This window comes from Callorhinus ursinus, unplaced genomic scaffold (genome assembly GCF_003265705.2).
Source record: "Callorhinus ursinus isolate GAN/ISIS: 27379988/994484 unplaced genomic scaffold, GSC_fseal_2.0 scaffold7, whole genome shotgun sequence".
NCBI classification, from domain to species: Eukaryota; Metazoa; Chordata; class Mammalia; order Carnivora; family Otariidae; genus Callorhinus; species Callorhinus ursinus.
The window spans coordinates 54,425,967-54,446,642 of NW_027397069.1; the positions used below are offsets into that span (position 1 = coordinate 54,425,967).

The 20,676-nt window shown below is 38.7% G+C and overlaps 1 protein-coding gene across 10 annotated transcripts in view; it reads left to right on the forward strand.

Annotated features, from left to right (window-relative positions):
- SETDB2 (SET domain bifurcated histone lysine methyltransferase 2) overlaps positions 1 to 20,676 on the forward strand; it is an 87,147-nt gene that overhangs the window by 48,181 nt on the left and 18,290 nt on the right. For 4 of the 10 annotated variants that reach the window (XM_073894574.1, XM_073894575.1, XM_025874932.2 and 1 more), the window contains 3 exons: positions 2,609 to 2,949; positions 5,133 to 5,221; positions 5,807 to 9,028. In XM_073894574.1, coding sequence (XP_073750675.1) covers positions 2,609 to 2,949; positions 5,133 to 5,221; positions 5,807 to 5,924 — 548 coding nt within the window. In that variant the 3' untranslated portion in view covers positions 5,925 to 9,028. The other 6 variants (XM_073894579.1, XM_073894581.1, XM_073894580.1 and 3 more) reach the window with 6 other exon arrangements.

The following is a 20,676-nucleotide window of genomic DNA, read 5'->3' on the forward strand; positions in this document are numbered from 1 at the left end:
CTTGTTACAGTGTTACCAGTTCATGTTACAACTTGACAAACCTGGATTTTGGTACTTTTGCATTTCATATCCCTCACTGGGGAGATACTGCTGAGAGATGACCCTTTTTGAATAACTGAGCCATTGCCTCTTCTTTAGAGATTCTTTGCATCTGTATCCCCAACTCCTCACCTGGTCTTAAAGGTTGGAGATTGGGGCTGGGGAGCAAGGCAGCTGCTTGACAGAAAAGGTCTATCAGAAAGGGCATTTATGTATTATAATTATTTCATCATCAAAGGGAAGGAAAATCTCTTCTTCTACCCATCTTAGGTTATCTAGCTGGGACCTTGTAAATTAGACTGGCAGATTGACAAGAGAAAAACAAGCAGAAATTTATTACCATGTATCGCCATTACCATGTGTATCACATATGTAACACATGGGAGTACTCAGAGATGAGTAATATAAAGAAGTAGCTTAAAGGGGTGCCTGGCTGGCTCAGTCAGTGGGGCATGTGACTCTGGATCTTTGGGGTTGTGAGTTTGAGGCCAATTGGGTTTGGAGATTACTCAAAAGTAAAATCTTAAAAAAAAAAAAAAAAAAGGCAGCTTAGAACTCCGACTTATCTAGCATCTTTGCCAAAGAACAATAAATTTTTAGAGGAGTGACAAGACAAAGGAAAAGGACCTTGAGTCTCCAGGGGCAGCATATTGTGGGAAGGTAAAATATTGGAAACCAATAGTGGATAAAGGCTAGTTAGTAAAGTTTGTTATGTAGATTCCTCTGGTTTGATTTCCGGGCTGATCAAGGTCTAAACCTGTCACTGGTTATAACTTTTGTCCTTCCTGGTAGGAGGAGGGAGGACACCTTTGTAAATTTATATACTGCTTTTTTTTTTTAATTTTTTTTATTGTTATGTTAATCACCATATATTACATCATTAGTTTTTGATGCAGTGTTCCATGATTCATTGTTTGTTCATAACACCCAGTGCTCCATGCAGAACGTGCCCTCCTCAATACCCATCACCAGGCTAACCCATCCCCCCACCCCCCTACCCTCTAAACCCTCAGTTTGTTTTTCAGAGTCCATCATCTCTCATGGTTCGTCTCCCCCTCTGACATACTCCCCTTTTCTTCCTCTCCTGTTATCTTCTTCTTTTCCTTTTTTCTTAAAATATGTTGCGTTATTTGTTTCAGAAGTACACATCTGTGATTCAACAGTCTTACACAATTCACAGCGCTCACCGTAGCACATACCCTCCCCAATGTCTATCACCCAGCCATCCCATCCCTCCCACCCCCAACCACTCCAGTAACACTCAGTTTGTTTCCTGAGATTAAGAATTCCTCATATCAGTGAGGTCATGTGATACATGTCTTTCTCTGATTGACTTATTTCACTCAGCATAACACCCTCCAGTTCCATCCACGTCGTTGCAAATGGCAAGATCTCATTCCTTTTGATGGCTGCATAATACTCCATTGTGTATATATACCACATTATATACTGCTTTTAAACAGATGGGGGAAAGTAAAGAACTTTTCCTGCATAGGCTACTTAATCACTCTTAGCTTAAAATAATTCTTATGTCAAGGAAGCATATTTTGGCATGACATACTCTGATTTCCTTCACCATTTGATTCATATGAGCCATAATGAGTACTCTTGCTTTTGGTTCTTTTGTTATTTTCATTAACTGCTACAGTGTATATGTGTGTGTGTGTGTGTGTGTGTGTATACATATATATATAAAATATATATATAAAATCAGTTGTGTACTATTATGGTTCACAAGTAACCCATAATTAAAATATGAGAACATGTAGGAACAGCAGGCAGTAACAGTAATGATTAGATCAAGAACATTAAGAGAAATACAATTTCCTTGTGCCACTAAGTTAGGTGGCACAAGTGACTTAAAAAAAAATGATTTTACTTATTCCATTTGACAAGCATTTACACTTCTGAATATTCTAAAAAATTATTTCCATTATTGGATAAAAAAAATGATTAAGGCAGTTCATCTTATTCTAAAGTATTATTGTTTGTAAAAGTATAAATATTGAATGGTCATCTAGCAAAACCTTCAAACACTAATGTGTGCAAAACCCATAGCAATACAGTTATTACTCGTGGGACTTGCTGAGGGTGACACCAGGAGGGTCTTCTCAGGCCTTTCATTGGTGTCCTAAAGGCCTAGAGTACTCCCTAAATACCTATTCTGTTACAAGTGTTTAGAATATACTTAAATGCAGATTCCAGAGTTGAAGAGAGTAAGTCAGTTTATGAGGAGTAGAGATTAAATATAGTAGTGGCAGGAGGCAATAGGTACATTCGTAAAAAGGTAGTAGAAAGAAGACAGACCTGGAGCCAGACATTTCTCAAACATCTGAGACTCTTTCTTCTGGGTTTCTTACCCCACTTCTCATTATATTACAGGTCAGTGAATCTCTTACTCTCTCAGAGGCTCAAAGTTTTTATTTGTAAAATTGGAGTACTATCTACCTTCATACATTGTAAGGATTAGCAATAATTAAAGCAACTAGCATTTAATTAATATGTTAATCACAGGACTGTTGATCAGCCAAGTATATTTGCTGACACTTCCTTCCAAAATATTTATTAGAGGATTCAAGCTCCTACCAAGTTAAAGACTCTGAAGACAATCTGCAGATTGAATCAGATGTGATAGATATAACTAAATGCAGAGAAGAAACTCCATCAGGGGGCAGATGTAACCAAGCAGCCACATTGGATAAACAGAATATTACAAAGGAATTCAAGGCTCAAATGCAAAAGCCCCAAGAGGAAAGATCTCCAGCATATCAAAACCATCAAGTCTTTTGTGAAAAAGAGTTCCCAAGTGAAACCAAGAATATTTCACCTGATTCTCTAAAGAAGTTTAATAAAGGGAATGTGTTTTTATTGGATGCCACAAAAGAAGGGAATGTGGGCCGCTTCCTTAATGTGAGTATATGGGCTGAGATTCACATTTCTAAACTTTTTTTCTGTGCTGCTTTGAATGGTTTGAAATTTATGTGCAGTCATGTAATTCACCTGCTATCAGAAGAGAAAGAGATTCTGAAGTCAGAAAATCTTTTTTCTCTTTTTCAAATTTTTATTTAAATTCCAGTTAACACAGTGCAATATTAGTCTCAGATGTAGAATTTAGGATTCATCACTTAACATACAAAACCTAGTGCTCATCACAAGTGCCCTCCTTAATATCCATCACCCGCCCCCCCACCTGAAGTCAGAAAATCTTTAAAAACAAAGAACTTTTTCCTTGCTAGGTGATCTGTTTATTTGGTTTGTTTCTTTCTCTCCTAGTTAGGAGGATACTTGGTTAACAAGAAATAGAATCCTTTCCTTTCTTCTTCTGTCCCCCAGCTGCTATTCTTTATTCCACTTTGACTACTTCTGCACTATTGCCAAACATGTCAAGAGCCATTAAACATGTCTGGAGAGCCATTAAAGAAGGATCCCCAGCAAAGGACTGTCATGGCTTTATTTCCTGTCAGTTATGTTGAAAGTGGCTGCACCAGAACAGCATGGTTGATTTTACTCTCCCAATCAGCACACCACCTGGACTCTTCTCTTGTTTAGAGGAGGAAAAAACAGAAATTTTCTTTCTTTCTTTCTCTCCTTTCTTTTTTTCCTTCTTTCCTTCCTTCCTTATTTTTTTTACATAGAAAATACATTAATGATTTAAAAATAGAAATAAGATGAATACATGAAATAAAAAGCCATACAGAATACATACATACAGCTGAACAAAATTCTGTTTCAAGATAGCTCCAAGCCTGCCTCTACTCATGGTAGATGAGTAAAGGTTACCAGCCCAACTGAAAAAAATGCATGGACAGGAAGTTATCATTGAAACTGAATGGTGGCAGGCATGTTCAAGGAGTATTGCTGGGATTTGGTCCTTTTATGAATCTGGCATAGGTGAATGTGTGGAGATGGGTGCTAGTGGCCAATAGACAACAATATTGGAATGGTGGTAATTGGATAAAATAGTATCATGTTAAAAGCCTTGAACAAGGATAACTAATGGTTATGTTCAGCAGAGACATCAGTTGCTTACATATGTCCCCTTTCTGGAGGGTCTGTTTGATGATGGTGTAAAACTCAGTCACATACATTCTTCGTATTAATCTTTTTTCTTCTGTTAAAAAAAAAATACCCTAAAAAGTAACTATGCCTCTATTCACCTTGTCCCCACTCCACTCTCTATATGGTAAAATCATTTTTATTACTTTTTGTGTATTCTTACAGTGTTTCTTTATGGAAATATAAGTGAATATATATATTCTTATTTCCCCCCTTTCTTACATAAACGCATATTCACTGTTCTGTGCCTTGCTTTTTAAATTAACAATATACTCTGGAGATCTTTCCCTATCAGTACACAGAGCACCTCATTTTGTGTTTGTTTTTGTTTATAGCTGCATAGATATATACCAGAGTTTATTTAACCAATCTTCTTTGGATAGACATTTGGGTTGTTTCTATTCTAAACAATGTTTAGAATAGAATGTTTTACTATTAAAAACAGTGCTTGCGGCACCTGGGTGGTTCAGTCGTTAAGCATCTGCCTTCAGCTCAGGTCATGATCCCCAGGTCCTGGGATCAAGCCCCACATCGGGCTCCCTGCTCAGTGAGAGGCCTGCTTCTCCTTCTCCCACTCCCCCTGCTTGTGTTCCTGCTCTCACTATCTCTCTCTGTCAAATAAATAAATAAAGTCTTTAAAAAAAATTAAAATAAAAAAACTGCTTAATGAATAATCAAACACATAGATACATGTACATATATATCGTGGAATACATTCCCAGATATAAGATTGCTGAATCAAAGGATAAATGCATTTATAATAATGATAAAATTGACAAATTATCTTCTGTAGAAGTTGTACCATTTTGCATTTCTACCAGCAAGATAAGAATATCAGAAGAGGGCTTTTCTGATTGAGTTCCTACTATTAAAAAATTACATTCTATGATACTTTACAATATAGGTCAGCAAAAAAGGGAAAGAAACAAAAATAAGTGAGACGTGTTAGAAACAGAATGGTATTTTAATGTTTCAAAAATAAGGTATCAAACTCTTTACTATATCTAACCTCTGTGTTTATGTATTTATTTTAACAGCATAGTTGTTGCCCAAATCTTTTGGTACAGAATGTTTTTGTAGAAACACGTGACAGGAATTTTCCATTGGTGGCGTTCTTCACCAACAGGTTTGAAATTTCTTTTATGTGATTTAATTTTGAGATTGTGAAAAATAACAATAGAAAAATATTTTTAAAAATATGTGTGATAAAAAAATGTGTGATAGTCCCTAATATCTGCTACCCTAGAATATTCATTTATCCCAAACTGTTCCTAGTCAATAAAATTTTAAACAGCTAAAATTTCAGTCCTTATTTCCTGTGAGAATTCCTGAAAGGACTAAGGATGGTAGTTCTGACCCAGTTCAGTTCAGGGAATAAATGATGTAGAATGCTACATCTCCTGTAAGTCACAATTGCCTCCAACTATCACACCACAGGCCTCATACCACAGATGTCATCACATCACTGGGTTCCACTGTTTGCAAAACACTTCCTTTCTCCTGGATATTGACAAGTTTCTTAGGATTTTGGTAGATTTGAAATAAAACTCAAATGATTATTCTTAATAAAAGAGCATTCCTAACTGGGGGGTGTTAGAATAAACCAGATTTTTGAAGATTTGTGGTGATGTTAATAAATTGATATCAAGTTTAGTTCATTTGGTAGTTACTCAGAGTAATTTATGTTTGCTTTTTAATTTCTACTTTCTAGGTATGTGAAAGCAAGAACAGAACTAACATGGGATTATGGGTATGAAGCTGGGACTATGCCTGAGAAAGAAATCCTCTGCCAATGTGGAGTTAATAAGTGTAGAAAGAAAATATTATAAATCTTTAGCTAATGCCTGTTGATGAGATTAGCTTATCACACTGCAATTAGAGCCATGCAGGAGAACCTTCAGTCATCAGTGGAATTAACTTGGGCTGTGATCCATCAGGAGAATTCTTCTCAGTTTACCCTTGTCAGGGAATTCATTTGTATGAATTAGAAATGCTAGGAACAAAATAAGGACATTTTCATATGCATAGGCTATCTCTTTATTCTTTCTGCTGTTCAACTTTACATAAGTGGGATGAAGTGTATATTTTATATGAAATACCATTATACAGTTTGTAACTTATTTGTAAATTATATATTAAGAGAAACAAATGTTACAATAGAATACAATTGTTCTTATTTACTTTTGTGATTATTATCTTTGAGTTCATGCCCCCAAAGGGCCAAATTTCACATCTTTACCTACAAAATTTATGCTTAATTCTTGGCAAATAATTTACCATCATGAGCCATAAGGTGGGCAACACAGCCTGAAGAATATGTAAGAACTAACTTTACGCATATTACTTCCAAGTATTTTAACACTAGTTGGAAAAGCTCTGGCTGCCTGCAACTCTGTCTCATCAAACCATTTGAGTGCTAAGAGGAAGAAGCTCTCCTATTGGGAGGGTTTTGGCAAACTCTTTGAGATGGAACTTCTTTTCCACAGATTCTCCTTACTACTCCAGTACAAACATAGACAAGAAAAGAGGGAAGAGAAACCCAGAGGAATTGGAATATTTTTGTTCTAGGTAGAGGAGAGCCATAAGAAAACTTAGAAACTAGTCAGACTTGGCTTATTTAGGCCTTCTGGAAGGGATTGTGCTGGGCAAGAATTTCACTTAGTAAAACAAAGCAATTCCACTGAGTTTGTAAAGTCTGGAACAGCTTCTTGGATTCTCCTGGGTATGATGTGCAGATTGTGTTTGGAGGAAAAGGGAGTAATACTCTGCTATAGGTTACCCAGCCCTGATCATGGAGTGGAAAAGGGACTAGGAATCTCCAGGTGTCAAAACTAATTTTATCCATAACAAAGTTGTACATTTGGCTGCCAGGAACTTCTCCCTTGGAACCAGAAGAAGAATACTAGCTCAAAAAGAAGTAATTAAAAAGTAGTTCTGGCTTTTGAGAAGTTTTATGTCTTTTTTCTTTCTTTTTTTCTATACTCGATTCTGGGTTTAGTTTGGTTACTGTTCAAATAAAACTGTATTCTAAGTTTGGACCCAATTTAATTGCTTAAAAATATTGAACTAGATGAAAATTTAACTTGAAATTGTTATAGAGAGTGGGAAACGGAAGAACTAGGAAAAGGAGCAAAAAGTTATAACCTAATAGCCTGTTAAGATGAGGAAAGTTAAGTCCATTTATTCGCAGTGAAGATGTAGGAATTTTAGGCAGTACACTGAAAGTGAAGATACTTGATAAGTATGGGAAATATTTTTGTACATAAATCCTGACATCTTGATCTGTTTCACAGCTGTCACTCACCCTCCATCAATGTCCTAGAGATTCCCTTTGTCTCTCTTATGTCAAATCTGTTTCCAGTTAAATTCCATTATTTCCCTTTTCCTTGGATTACTTCAACATATTGGTGAAGGACATCTTCCAGTTGTTTTTGAAAAGGAAAATTGAGAGGTAATTATTTTGAGACCTTGCATGTTTGAACATGTTATTTTACCCTTACACTTACTTGATTGCTATTTTTTCAGGGTATAGCAATTCTTGAGTAACCTCTATACACAATTTTGAAGGCTTCTGCTGGCTTCCAGTGCTGCGGCTATGAAATCTGAAAATGGTCTCCTTTCTGGCTTCCATGGTGACTACTAAAGTCAGATGTCATTCTGTTCCTTATCTTTTGTATATATGACCAGTTTTTATCTCTCATGAAGCTGACAGAATTATCTTTGTCCATTGTTCTATTTCTGGTAAGGTCCATTTTCATCCTTCATCCTGAGTGCTTGGTGGGCTCTTTCAATCTGAAATCTTTGTCCTTCAGTTCAGGGAAATTATCTTGAACCATTTCTTTAGTGATTTTTCATGTGTTCATTCTTTCTTTCTTTATAGAATTCTTGTTATTCAGATGTTAGACTTCCAGGATTGGCTCTCTAAATTTCTTTTCTCTTTTTTTTTTAGAGTTTTGATTTTTTTTTTCTAGTTTACTTATTTAAGTAATCTCTACACCTGATGTGGGGCTCAAACTTACAACCCTGAGATCAAAAGTTGCATGCTCTTCCAACTGAGCCAGCCACATGCCCCAAATTTTCTCTTTATTTTCAGCTATCTTTTTGCTGTACTTTTTGGGAGATTTTCTCAATTTAAATCTTCCAATATGTCAGTTGTGCTTTACTTTTTCTGGTCTCATATTCTTAATTTCTAGAACTCTCTTCTCTGGATTTCTTTTAACAGCATCCTGTTTTGGGTTCATGTTTGTAGTATCTTATCTCTTTGAAAATACCATGATGTGTACACACACATTCATATCTGTATTCTCCCTGCATATTTTGTGACTTTGAAGGTTTATTTCTTATTTGTTTTCCCCGTATGTATCCTTTGGTCCTTGTTTTTCTGTTACAGGCTTTCCTCAGTTTGTGATCTTGGCAGTCTACACATGAGTAGAACCCTATAAAAGGCTGAGATTGAAAGCTGAGAGTGGGAGATGGGTCTCTTCAAGTGCCACATCATAACTGAGCTGAGCTACCAGTCTCCTCTCTTTTAGTGCTTTGTTTGGCTGATTGAAGGGCAAAAACGTGGCTGCCAAAGTGTGTTTTTATTTCCCCTTTGAGCTCTATTCTTCTGTAATCCATTTCTATATTTGTCAAGACTATCCAAGCTATCTTTTTACATATTGTTTCTCTTTTCTGCTATCCCCACTTTGCCTCTCTTCCCTTTAAAACCTCAAAATGCAAAAAATAATAATGAAACCTCAAAATGCAACTTTTCCTTTAATTCCTCAGCAAACCACCAACTATTATATGCTTCTTTTCCAAAACTTTTTTTTATCTGTAATTATATACATTTGTGTTCTCTACATGTATATTTTGTTACATGCACTGAAAACCTCGTCTTGTATGGTGCTGTGTACCCCATGGGTGCCAAATAAAGATTTGCGACTCGCAACTGGAATTACAGTTGGTTAATTCTGCCTACGTTTATGACATACCTATTTAGGCCAAATTTGGTGTTATACAATTTTTAGAAGAAACGGGTAATCCCTCAGAAGAGCAATCACTTCTCCAGCTGATCCCAGGGGTCTGGGCCACCTTTCCTCCCCATCTGGAGAGGAAAAGTGGGGATCGCCTGCAAATTAAAAAAGAAAAAAATCAGACTCAGATCTGTAGAAGATGAGAGCTCCTGTTTGAATGAAAACTCCGCCTGCAAACCCTACGTGTCTCTTGCTCGGAACTTCCCCTAGGCAGGGGAAATCGGTCATCGTAGCTTTTACGAAAACGAAACTCTGCAGCTGCCCGTGAACTCCCGGAAGTGCAGGCGCTGCGCGCAGCCATTGAGCACCCGCTGAGGTTGCAGCCATGGACCAAGTGTCGTCTTCCATAGCCAAGTCAGTCCAGGGAGCCAACCAGTCCGAGACCCAGGACGCCCAGGACCAGCTCCTCCACCCCACCGGTGAGTACCGCCCGAGCGCATTGCGCGCGCGCGCGCGCACGCTGTGGCAGGGGTGCAGTGTCCCGGCAACCACAGGGCGGGTCCCCTGGCCTGCTCGCTGGCTGCTGTCCTCCACCCCCACCCTCCTCATGAGCCCCTGAGGCAGCGCTGGCGAGCGGGGTTAGTCTGCATTCACCTCCAGCGGCCCTGGGGGCAATTCCGCGGGGGCTTTGCGCCCAGACCGCTACCCAGAGCTTCACGTGCGATGGTGTGTCTTCCGCTTACCTCTCCCGCTGCTGATGGACCGCCTATTGCTACTGTCCTACACCACTGGGAATAGAGGCATCAAGGGAAGTCGACATCAACTCGCGTGGGTTTACTCTCTGCGTGCAGTCCACCCACTCCTAAAACTGTTGCCAGAGACATGGCATGGGAGAAGTAGGAAGGGAGGTGGACCCCTTCCTGAAAAGAAGGGGGTCTCAGGAAGCAGTTGGTGAAATTCTTGCAGGGAATGTGACTCTTAGGGAACCATCCACTCCTTTCCATTTAGTAGTTCAAATCCTCAATGGCCCTCTCTATGAATAAGGCAACAGTCTTGTGAGTCTGCACCTTCCCTTCACTCAAATAGGTGTAGAGCTCCCTACTGTGTGGCAGGCTCAGGACTAGATACTGGGGATACAGATTTGAGTTAGGAAGACCCCGCCTTAGAGAATTGAAAAGGCAGCTTGCATATGACCTGGTAAGAACCACAAAGGCTCAAATGAGGGGTTCCTAACTCAGCCTGGTGTTTAGGGAAAGCTTTATGGAGGCATAGATGCCCTAAGTTTTAAAGGACAAGAGTCAACCAGAGGTAGAAAGGGTGAAAGGGTGTTGGCATACAGAGGTGATGACACAAAAAGGCACCAGCCATGGGTGCCTGGGTGGCTCAGTCGTTAGGCGTCTGCCTTCGGCTCAGGTCATGATCCCAGGGTCCTGGGATCGAGTCCCACATCGGGCTCCCTGCTCCGCAGGAGGCCTGCTTCTCCCTCTCCCACTCCCCCTGCTTGTGTTCCTGCTCTCGCTGTCTCTATCTCTGTCAAATAAATAAATAAAATCTTTAAAAAAAAAAAAAAGCACCAGCCACGAAATGTCACTTGGCAACCACAAGTCAAGCAGTTGCATGTTTTTATTCAGCTAGTGTTATCTATAGAATGTTATTGGAGATGAAGTTCTATCCTGACCTTTTCCCCAAACTCCAGACTGGTATAACCAACTCCATAAATGCCTAGAATGATCTCAAACTGAATATGTCCCAAAGAGAATTCTCATTTCCCTGCATATACCCACATGTTCCAAACCTGTTCAACCACCAGCCTTCCCCCTTCCATTCATCCAGTTGCTCAGGCCAATACCTTTAGCACCGCCCTCAGGGCCTCTCTTTCTTCTTCACGTCCCATCTAATGCAGTCAGACCAGTCAGTTCTGTTTTTAGACTATATCTTGAGCTTGACCACTTCTCACCTGCACTACCATGCAAGCCCCAATGCACCATCATCTCCTGCTTAGAGTATTAGTCTGGCTCCTACTCTAACGTCTCATATAGACAAGGCTGCACAGCAGCCAAAATGATCTTTAAAAAAAACAAAAAGCAAATGTGATTCTCCTCAGCCCTTCAATAGTCTCACATTACCTTCAGAATAATCTCTTACTGTGGCCTACAGTGCACCCTGTGTCCTGATCTGATCCTTTCCCTGCCCATCTTGATGACTGTGCCACCCCTCACTGCCTTGTGGGTCAGCCAAGCCCCCAAACCTGTCCCTGCCTCGGGGTCTTTCCTTTTGCCTCCCATTTCTCACTTCCCCACCATAATTCAAGTCTCTCTCAAATGTATCCTCCACAGCTTTGCATGCCCATCCTATTTAAGAGAGTACCCCACCATCCTCTTCCTCCTTTCCCTGCTCTAATTTTTTTCATAGCACTTATTGCTAGCAGGAGAAATACTTGTCTGTTTTTACTACTAGAACGTAAGTTCCTTGAGAGGTGAAACTCTCATCTCATTCTCTGTTTTATTTGTAGTGCCTAAAACAGTGCATAATAGGTTCTTACTAAGAATTTGTTGAAGGAATGAATGGGCTGGTATGTACCACTCAGGAGCTTGGCTTCTATTCTCTTGGTGATGGAGAAGGTCTTTCACAGGAGGGAAACCAGCCCAATCTGAACTAAAATCTTCTATTCTGAATTCTGTATATCTGAGAGTTGGGCAGGTACATCCTATGGGACTGCCAGCTTTGCCTAGGGGAATGAAGTCCCACAGTACAAACACGTCTGCTGAGGACTGCCCCTGTGTGTGACTGTAAGTTAGGTAATTCTTTTTTTTTTTTTTTTTTTTTTTTTTTAAGTTAGGTAATTCTAAAGAAGTCCACTGAACGTCCTACTCTGTGGCTGTATCCACCACTCCTCTCCTGCAGCACACACATCCTTATTCCTGTTTGTACATTCTAAAGCTGTCCCCAGTAATGTTCTCTGGCTCTCCCAAATACATACTCACGTACTTCTCCCAAAGTTATATCCAGTCACAACATCCAGGGACAATCTGATGAAGCCATTTATTTTCTGAGTACATTACCAAACCTCTAGGTTATATCTACTACTCTTCTATTTTGGTCTTTATCCATTTCAGTGTGTAGTCACTGGACTCAGTGAAAGAATTGACTTCTCCCACTGACCTGATATCTAATGGAAGAACTAAAATAGTAAGCTGCAATAAAAATTAAGTTGAGCAAGAAAGAAAAGAGGAAGAAATTTCCAAGCCAGCATCATAAATTGATTGCCAGTCTAGAACATAAATCATACCCTAACAGAAGGGGATTGTAAATGGAATTATAGGATTAGTGACTCTCATTCCATCATCCACTCATTTAATGGTGAAATGTGTTTTTGGCTATCCTATCTGGCTACTCCAGATTCTGTCCTCTGACTGGATTGCCCTTGTCTCGTGGGCTTTAGGACCATATCTGGGAAGAGGAACATTTGGAAGATACGCCTGATAACCTCTGCAGGGGCTGTGGCCTTAGCAATCCCTTACCTGGTGGAGGTGGACCTGGAGAGACCCGAGATTCACTGTGTTGGTTGAGTTAGTCATAGTTCATGTGTTCCTGGGCTGTCATTTTTCTGCAGCTTCATTCTGTAGAACTTTTCCAGTTTCATTCTTTGAGAATTCTTGTTAGATCAGTCTCTGTGAGTCCTTAGGTCTGCTGGACACAGTAGAAGGACCATGGGGAGCCCTGCTGTTCTTCATTATTCTTGGTGTCAGCTGCTGATAGAGACCAATGGACTCTTCCCTAAAATGTTTCAGCCCCCATAATACACCTGTCCTTCACTGTCTGAATCTATACAGTTCCTGAATTCTGAAGGTGAGGAATATCATCCAAATGTATATGGTCCAGGAGTTTCAGATAATGAGTAGCAAGAGTTCAAATAAGTGGGGGATGTCTGTCTACGTAAAAGCCTCTAATGTGATTACCCCAACTGCAGAGAGTTCTGTGCATCCTCCTGTCTGGAAGAATGAATAAGTTAGAAGAGCCAAGATCTTTTAGGAAACTATGATGAGGAGATGTTTTACCAAGGAAAAGCCATTAGGGGGAGCCTGTGTGTCTCACTTTGGGTTTCTGTCCATCAGCAGGGGAAAAAATACTCTAGGTCAGAAGGCAGCAGTGTTTCTACCACCACCTTATTCCCAGGTGCCAAAACCCTAGAAGCCTGTGGACTTGGGAGTGCAACTCAGAAGGGCAGAGTCCCCAGAACAAACACAGGGGGCCATACTCAGGTATCTGCAGCCTGACAGCTCAGCCAGATAGAGTATGCCTGTCTGAACACCCTGCTTTGCACAAGGAAAGGGTAACACTGTGCAAAAATGTCTAGCTCTTATACAACAGGAAGCATTGCATGCCTATCAAATGTAATCATTTTATTAGGGATTTTTATTCCATCCTCTTGTGCTTTTTTTTTTTTTTTTTTTTGCCTATGCTTTACAAATTTTCATGTCCAGTTTGTGTGTTCTTTAAAATAAGAATACAGGGCGCCTGGGTGGCTCAGTTGGTTAAGCGACTGCCTTCAGCTCAGGTCATGATCCTGGAGTCCCGGGATCGAGTCCCGCATCGCGCTCCCTGCTCAGCAGGGAGTCTGCTTCTCCCTCTGACCTTCTTCCCTCTCATGCTCTCTCTCTACCATTCTCTCTCTCTCTCTCTCAATAAATAAATAATCTTTATTAAAAAATAATTAAGAATACAGTATTTTATCAAAATAGATTTTGGGCCTGAGGTGAATAAAATATTGGGATTTTTTTTCCCGATTTTCATCTAGGATGGGATATTATGTTGTCAAATATTAATATATTAAAGCACTGAAAATTATAAAGTGTGGTATTGGAGGAGGAAGTGATCAATGGAACAAAATAGATGTACAAAAACAAACCAAACATATGTAATAATTAAGTATATGAAAAGGAGATTTAAATCTGTGGCTAACCACTATGAGAATAAGTTAGATCCTCATCACATACTTTATAATAAATTTCACATTAATATTTAATATAAAAAATAACATTTTAGAAGAAAATAGAGGTGTTTTCTAAGTTATGTCTCCTTCACCCAAGAGTAGAAACCATAAAATAAAAGATTGATATTTCATGAAACATTTAAACATTCTTTATATCATAGAACATTATAAATAAAGTTGAAAGACCTCTATATAACTAACGAAGGGTCATCCTGAATACATAACAAGCTCATAAATCGATAAGAAAATAGTGAATAACCTAATAGAAAATGGGCTGAGGACATTAGTGCTAGAGAAGAAATGCAAATGCCACCTTATGGTATGTTAAATTCATAATTATAGATTATGTTCTACTTCTCTCTGCACTTTGTTGTCCTTTCTTTTGATGTAGTCATCTACTGTCCTAGTTTTATCTTTATAATATGGTTTTAAATCACGTAGGCAGATACCCAGGTATATTTTTTTCAAAGTTTTCTTCACAGTCCATACCCATTTATTCCTCCAAATAATCTCTTTTTTACCCCCAAGTTCTTTAACCTTCTTGGGATTTAAATTGAAATGATATTAAACCTAAAACTTGTTTGGGGAAGAACTGACAGTATTATAATGTTCAGTCTTCCTACTCAGGAGCATAGTATTTCTCTCCATGTATTGAAATCGAGCTTGAAACAACTCTTTTCTTTCCCCCACAATTTGAATTATTTATTTAGACCAAGAAAAGCATATGCATTGATTGTCTCTTTGTTTGACAGCTTTGTAATATCCTTTTTTACTCCATGCTGTGTTTTTGTTTTTCATTTTTTATTGAAGTTTAGTTGATTAAAACAACTCTTTCATCATGTTATTCCCCTGCTCCAAAATCCTTCCTGACAGTCTTTCACCATCTGTTTCTCAAATTCTTTTCCTGCTTCCTCTGCACAGACTCTCCCCTTCAGCCTGGCTGGTTTTCTGCCTCCTAGTCAAACCTCTTGGCCTTTTCCCACATTGCTGCTTATGTCTGCAGTCCCTCCCAACCCCCCTCCCCTTTCTCTCTGTCTCCAGGTTGTAGCAGCTCAAGGCCCACCTCCTTGACAACACTCCATCCCACAGGGAGCACTTCCTCCCGTGGATCCATAGCATGTATGGTATTTTCCACCCAGCAGTTGTTACTTTATGGCATTTATTCTGTTATTTTATTTTGTTAGCTTCTTGTAGGCAACAGTTCTGTCTCCTGTTTCTTTAGATCCTCTGCTGTGCTGTTCCCTACGGTAGCCACTCCCTACACATGGCTGTGGAGCACTTAAAAATGTGGTTTATTTCATAAGGAATTGCATGGAGGACATTAGGAGAAGGAAGGGAAAAATGAAGGGGGGGTAATCAGAGGGGTAGACGAACCATGAGAGACTACGGACTCTGAGAAACAAACTGAGGGTTCTGGGGAGGGGGGAATGGGCTAGCCGGTGATGGGTATTAAGGAGGGCACGTATTGCATGGAGCACTGGGTGTTATATGCAAACAATGAATCATGGAACACTACATCAAAAACTAATGATGTACTGTATGGTGACTAACAAAATAAAATGTGGTTTATTCAGTTAAGACACACTATAGGTGCAAAGTGCAGTGGGTTTCAAAGACTCTGTACTGAAGAATGAATTAATTTTTATGTTGATTAAATGGTGAAAGCATCATATTGTGGATATATTTGGTTGAATAAAGCATGTTATTAAAATTAATTTCACCTGTTTCTTTTTGCTTTTTTTCATGAGGCCCCTAGAAATTTTTCAGCTGTGGCTCACATTTGTGGCTCGCATTACAGTTTCCATTGGACAGCACTGGTCTAGAGTGCCCAGCAAAATTACTCTCCTACAAGAGGTGCTCCCAAATTGGTGCTGCTTTGAAATGAATGAAAAGAAGCAGCTGGCCTGTCTCATTCATCTGAGGGTTTTTCTCTCGGTCTCCCCTTTTTCGTGGTTGGTGGGGAGCAGAGAGACTACAAATTTGTATCCTTACTAGGTAGGACACAAATCCAGGAATCAGAAATTAATTTCTAAATGTGAGATAAATGCTGCTCCAAAGTGCAGTCTTCTGATTTTGTGCAATACAGGATCTAATTTCAGAGACACCAAGAGATCTTATACTTTTAGATAACAAAAAGAACTTTTAGGAACCCTTTAAGTGGTTGAGCTCATCTAAATGTAAAACTCTCACCATTAAATGGTAAAATATATCTTTGCTTCAAAACTAAAAGTTGAAGATTAAAAGCAGAATTGTGTTCTACAGAAAACCCAATCAATAAGAGGATAAGCATTGGAAAGGGCAAACAAGTTGTTAAATGGATGCTTATGGCTAAATTAATAGCAAACTAGTAAGTTAGAGAAGGTTACCCCTCACTGACATGCCCAGTGGGGTTGTGGGAACAGATGGCTTCTTTTTCCGTCTCTTTCCTTTTCTTCCTAGCTCTCCTTCTCTTAGGTTCCTCTCCTTTCTTCTATTCATTTCTTAAAAAAAAAAAAAAAAAAGAAAATTGATTTCCTGCCTTTATGTATCTTTCTCTCCTAACTTACAATGCTAAAGTGCATTTAAATTAAAGCACCTTGCTCATTTACTTCTTTAATTCACTCAAAATTTATTTTTGAATATAGTATGACATAGGGATCTAAAACTTTTTTTTACAGTTAACCAGAGCACTATTTCTTGAGCACATCATTGTTTTCTTGTTGATTTGTATTGACAATAATTATTGAGAGCTTAGTATTGCCAAGGCAGTGTTTTGAGAGCTTTGTATTTAAATTCCTGGTTGTGTTTCCTTCCCTTTTTTTTAAGTTTATTTATTTAAGTAATCTCTACACCCAACATGGGGTTCAAACTCAGGACCCCCAGATCAAGAGTCTCATGCTCTTCTGACTGAACCAGCCAGGTGCCCCCTGGTTGTGTTTCTTGAATAAAGTTCTCCTTATGTTTAAACATTTTAAATAAATTCATTAATTCTTGTCCTTCCTTGTATTGAACCATTTAAGAAATACACAGTAAGTTGCCTTTCCACTTGGGTACCAATTTTTTTTCCTCTCTGGGAGTTGAGAATCTCTCATAAGAACAAGTGCCCTGCCTTCTACTTTAAGACTGGTGGAGGAGTTACGGAGACCAAGAAGTTCCACTTTACCATTTCTCATAAGGGATGTTACTTATAGGTGTCTTTCAGGTTGCAGAAAAGATGGAAAAAAGGACATGTGCACTCTGCCCCAAAGACATCGAGTATAGTGTCCTATACTTTGCAAAATCAGAGAATATAGCTGCTCATGAAAATTGTTTGGTAAGTTACTTGAAAACACCTGAGTCCTTTTAGGGAAGGACATACCAAAATAGGTAAATGTACTTTGGAGACAGAATGACGAGTTGGCCATGATTTGGGCTTCTAAGTGGGGATATGGGGAGCATATTTTTCTAACTTTTTAAACTGTTTCAGATCTTATGATTACATTTTAGCTTTATTTATAACTGATCAAATACAATTATGATGAAGCTTCTTTGAAGATATTTTATTGAGATATTTCAAATATAACCAATACCCATAGACATTGCACCCAGATTGTAGAATCATACTATATTTGGTTTACTTTGATTTTCTTTTTTAAAGGAAATAAAACACAGATAGTTAAGGGCTAATTCTCTCTGTTCCCCTCCCACCATCCCTTGAGATATAATTGCCCTCACGGATTTGGTGTTTTTTATTATCTTGTGTTTTTGATTTTATGTTCCTATTGTGTATATTTAAGTGCTTATAACAAGATATATTGTTTTACATGTTCTTGGACTTTGTAGCATTTCAGTCAAATTCTGTGGCTATTGAGATTTATCCATGTGATAAATTTAACTCTTAACTCCTTAATTTTAAATGTTATAGAATTCCATTTTGTTATAGAATTCCATTCCATTTTGTGACCATCACTACTAAACTATTCTGGTGTGAATGAACTCTTAGGTTTTTCCACTTCTTTTCATGTAACTAACCAGCTGTCATGAACAACTTTGTATAGGTCTCCTAATTCATGGGAGGATTTCTCTGATGTAGGGCACAGAGGGAGCGTTTTGCACCTCACTGTATGTGCCACATTGCTCTCCAAAAGGATTGCACCAAGTTTGACTTTCACATTGTTTCAGAATTCGTTCCTCTTTTTCCTTGCCACACGTGCTATTATGAAATTTTAATTTTTTCCTCTCCGATGGATGTAAAATGGTGTCTTGTTTGCATTCCTAGATTATTAGTGCGATTGTGCCTCATTTGGCTGTGTTTATGCACAGTTCTGTTTCTCGCTTCTGTGACTTGTGTTCATCGACTGCATTTTGTCTTTAAGATATTGATTTTCCTTACATGTATTTATATATGTATATAAATAGATTCTATGCTTTATTATATATGTTGGCTTTTAACTTGTGGTGTTTCCTGTCAGAGGTTTATAATGTAGTTAAATTCATCGTTATTTTCCTTTATAATTTGTAGGATTTTTCCCCTAAGAAGTTCTTTCCTTTACTAAGGTTCTTTTTCCCCCCAAATTTTAAAACTTGGCTTTTCTCATTTAGTTTCTTAATCCAACCGGAATTTATTTGGACTACTCTGTAAAGTAGGCATCTTTTTTTTTATATGATTAACCACTTTTCCCAGCATTATTTATTGACTAATCTGTTCTTTTCTCATTGATTTGTAGTGATAATGATGACTATAATTATTATTCAGTATTCACCAGGTGTAAGGTATTATTCTGGGAACTTAAGCTGTATTAAACTATTAATCCTTACAACAACCCTAAAAGGTAGGTATCATTCTTATGCCCAAACTAAAGATGAAACAACAGGTACAGAGAAGTTAAGTCACTTGCCCAAGGTCACACAGCTGCAAGTGCCTGAGCCAGGATTCTTACCCAAGCTGCCTACTTCTAGAACCCTCACTCTTAATCCAGTGTGCTAACAATATAATATTTGTGCACAGACTGTTTCTGGCTCTATTCTGTTCCATTGGTCACTTTGTCTCTCACTGAGCTGGTACAACATTGTCTTAATTACTATGATTTTATGATAAGCCATGGCTATTTTTCGGTGCTTTGAATTTTGGGATCAGCTTACAAGGTTTTATACAAATTCCTATTGGAATTTTAACTGGAATTCCATTAATTTATAGATGAATTTGGGAAAAAATGATATGAGTATTTCTGCCCATTAACAGAGTCTGTCTTCAGTGATTCATGTCTTCTTTTATGAATTTCAGAAATGTTCAATAATTTTTTTCCTGTAGAGGGGTAAAACTTTGGGTTAAGCTATTTCCTGGGTCTTTTTTTTTTTTTTCATTACCTTTTCCTAATACCTTAAAAAAATAACTGAAGTATAAAAAAAATTGAAGTATAGTTGACACACAATGTTACATGTTTCAGGTGTAAACATAGTAATTCTACTCTATACATCATGCTGTGCTCACTGTCTGTCTCCATGTAGTGCTGTTTCAGTACCATTGGCTATATTCCCTATGATGTGCCTTTCATCCCTGTGACTTACTCATTCCATGACTGGAAGCCTATACCCCCCCATTTCCCTTCACTCTTTTTGCCCATGCCCTCCCACCCTCCTCTCTGACAACCACCAGTTTATTTTCTGTTTCTGGGTCTGTTTCTGCCTTTTTTTTGTTTGTTCATTTATTTTTAGTTTCCATATATAAGTGAAATCATATGGTATTTGTCTTTCTCTGACATTTCACATAGAGTGATACTCTCCAGGCCCCTCCATGTTGTAGCAAATGGCAAGATATCATTCTTTTTTATGACTGAGTAATATTCCTGTGTGTGTGTGTGTGTGTGTGTGCGCACACATCTTTTTTTTTTAAGAATTTATTTTTTATTTTATTTTTTTAAGATTTTATTTATTTATTTGAGAGAGAGAGAGAATGAGAGACAAAGAGCATGAGAGGGAAGAGGGTCAGAGGGCGAAGCAGACTCCCTGCTGAGCAGGGAGCCCGATGCGGGACTCGATCCCGGGACTCCAGGATCATGACCTGAGCCGAAGGCAGTCGCTTAACCAACTGAGCCACCCAGGCGCCCACACCACATCTTCTTTATCCATTCATCTACCCATGGATGCTTAGGTTGCTTCCATATCTTGGCTCTTATAAATAATGCTGCAATAAACATAGGGGTGAGCATATTTTTTGAATCAGTGTTTTCATTTTTGGGGGGTAAGTACCCAGTAGTGGAATTACTAGATCCTATGGTATTTCTCTTTTTAGTTGTTTAAGGAAACTTCATACTGTTTTCCATAGTGGCTCCGTAATTTACATTCCCACCAACAGTACACGAGAGTTCCTTTTTCTCCACATCCTCACCAACACTTATTTCTTGTCTTTTGGACACTAGCCATTCTCACAAGTGTAAGGTGATGTCTCATTGTGGTTATTATTTTTTTTTTTTTTAAGATTTTATTTATTTGACAGAGACACAGCGAGAGAGGGGGGGTGGGAGAGGGAGAAGCAGGCTTCCCACTGAGCAGGGAGCCTGATGCGGGCCTCCATCCCAGGACACTGAGATCATGACCTGAGCCGAAGGCAGATGCTTAATGACTGAGCCACCCAGGCGCCCCCTCATTGTGGTTTTGATTTGCTTTTCCCTA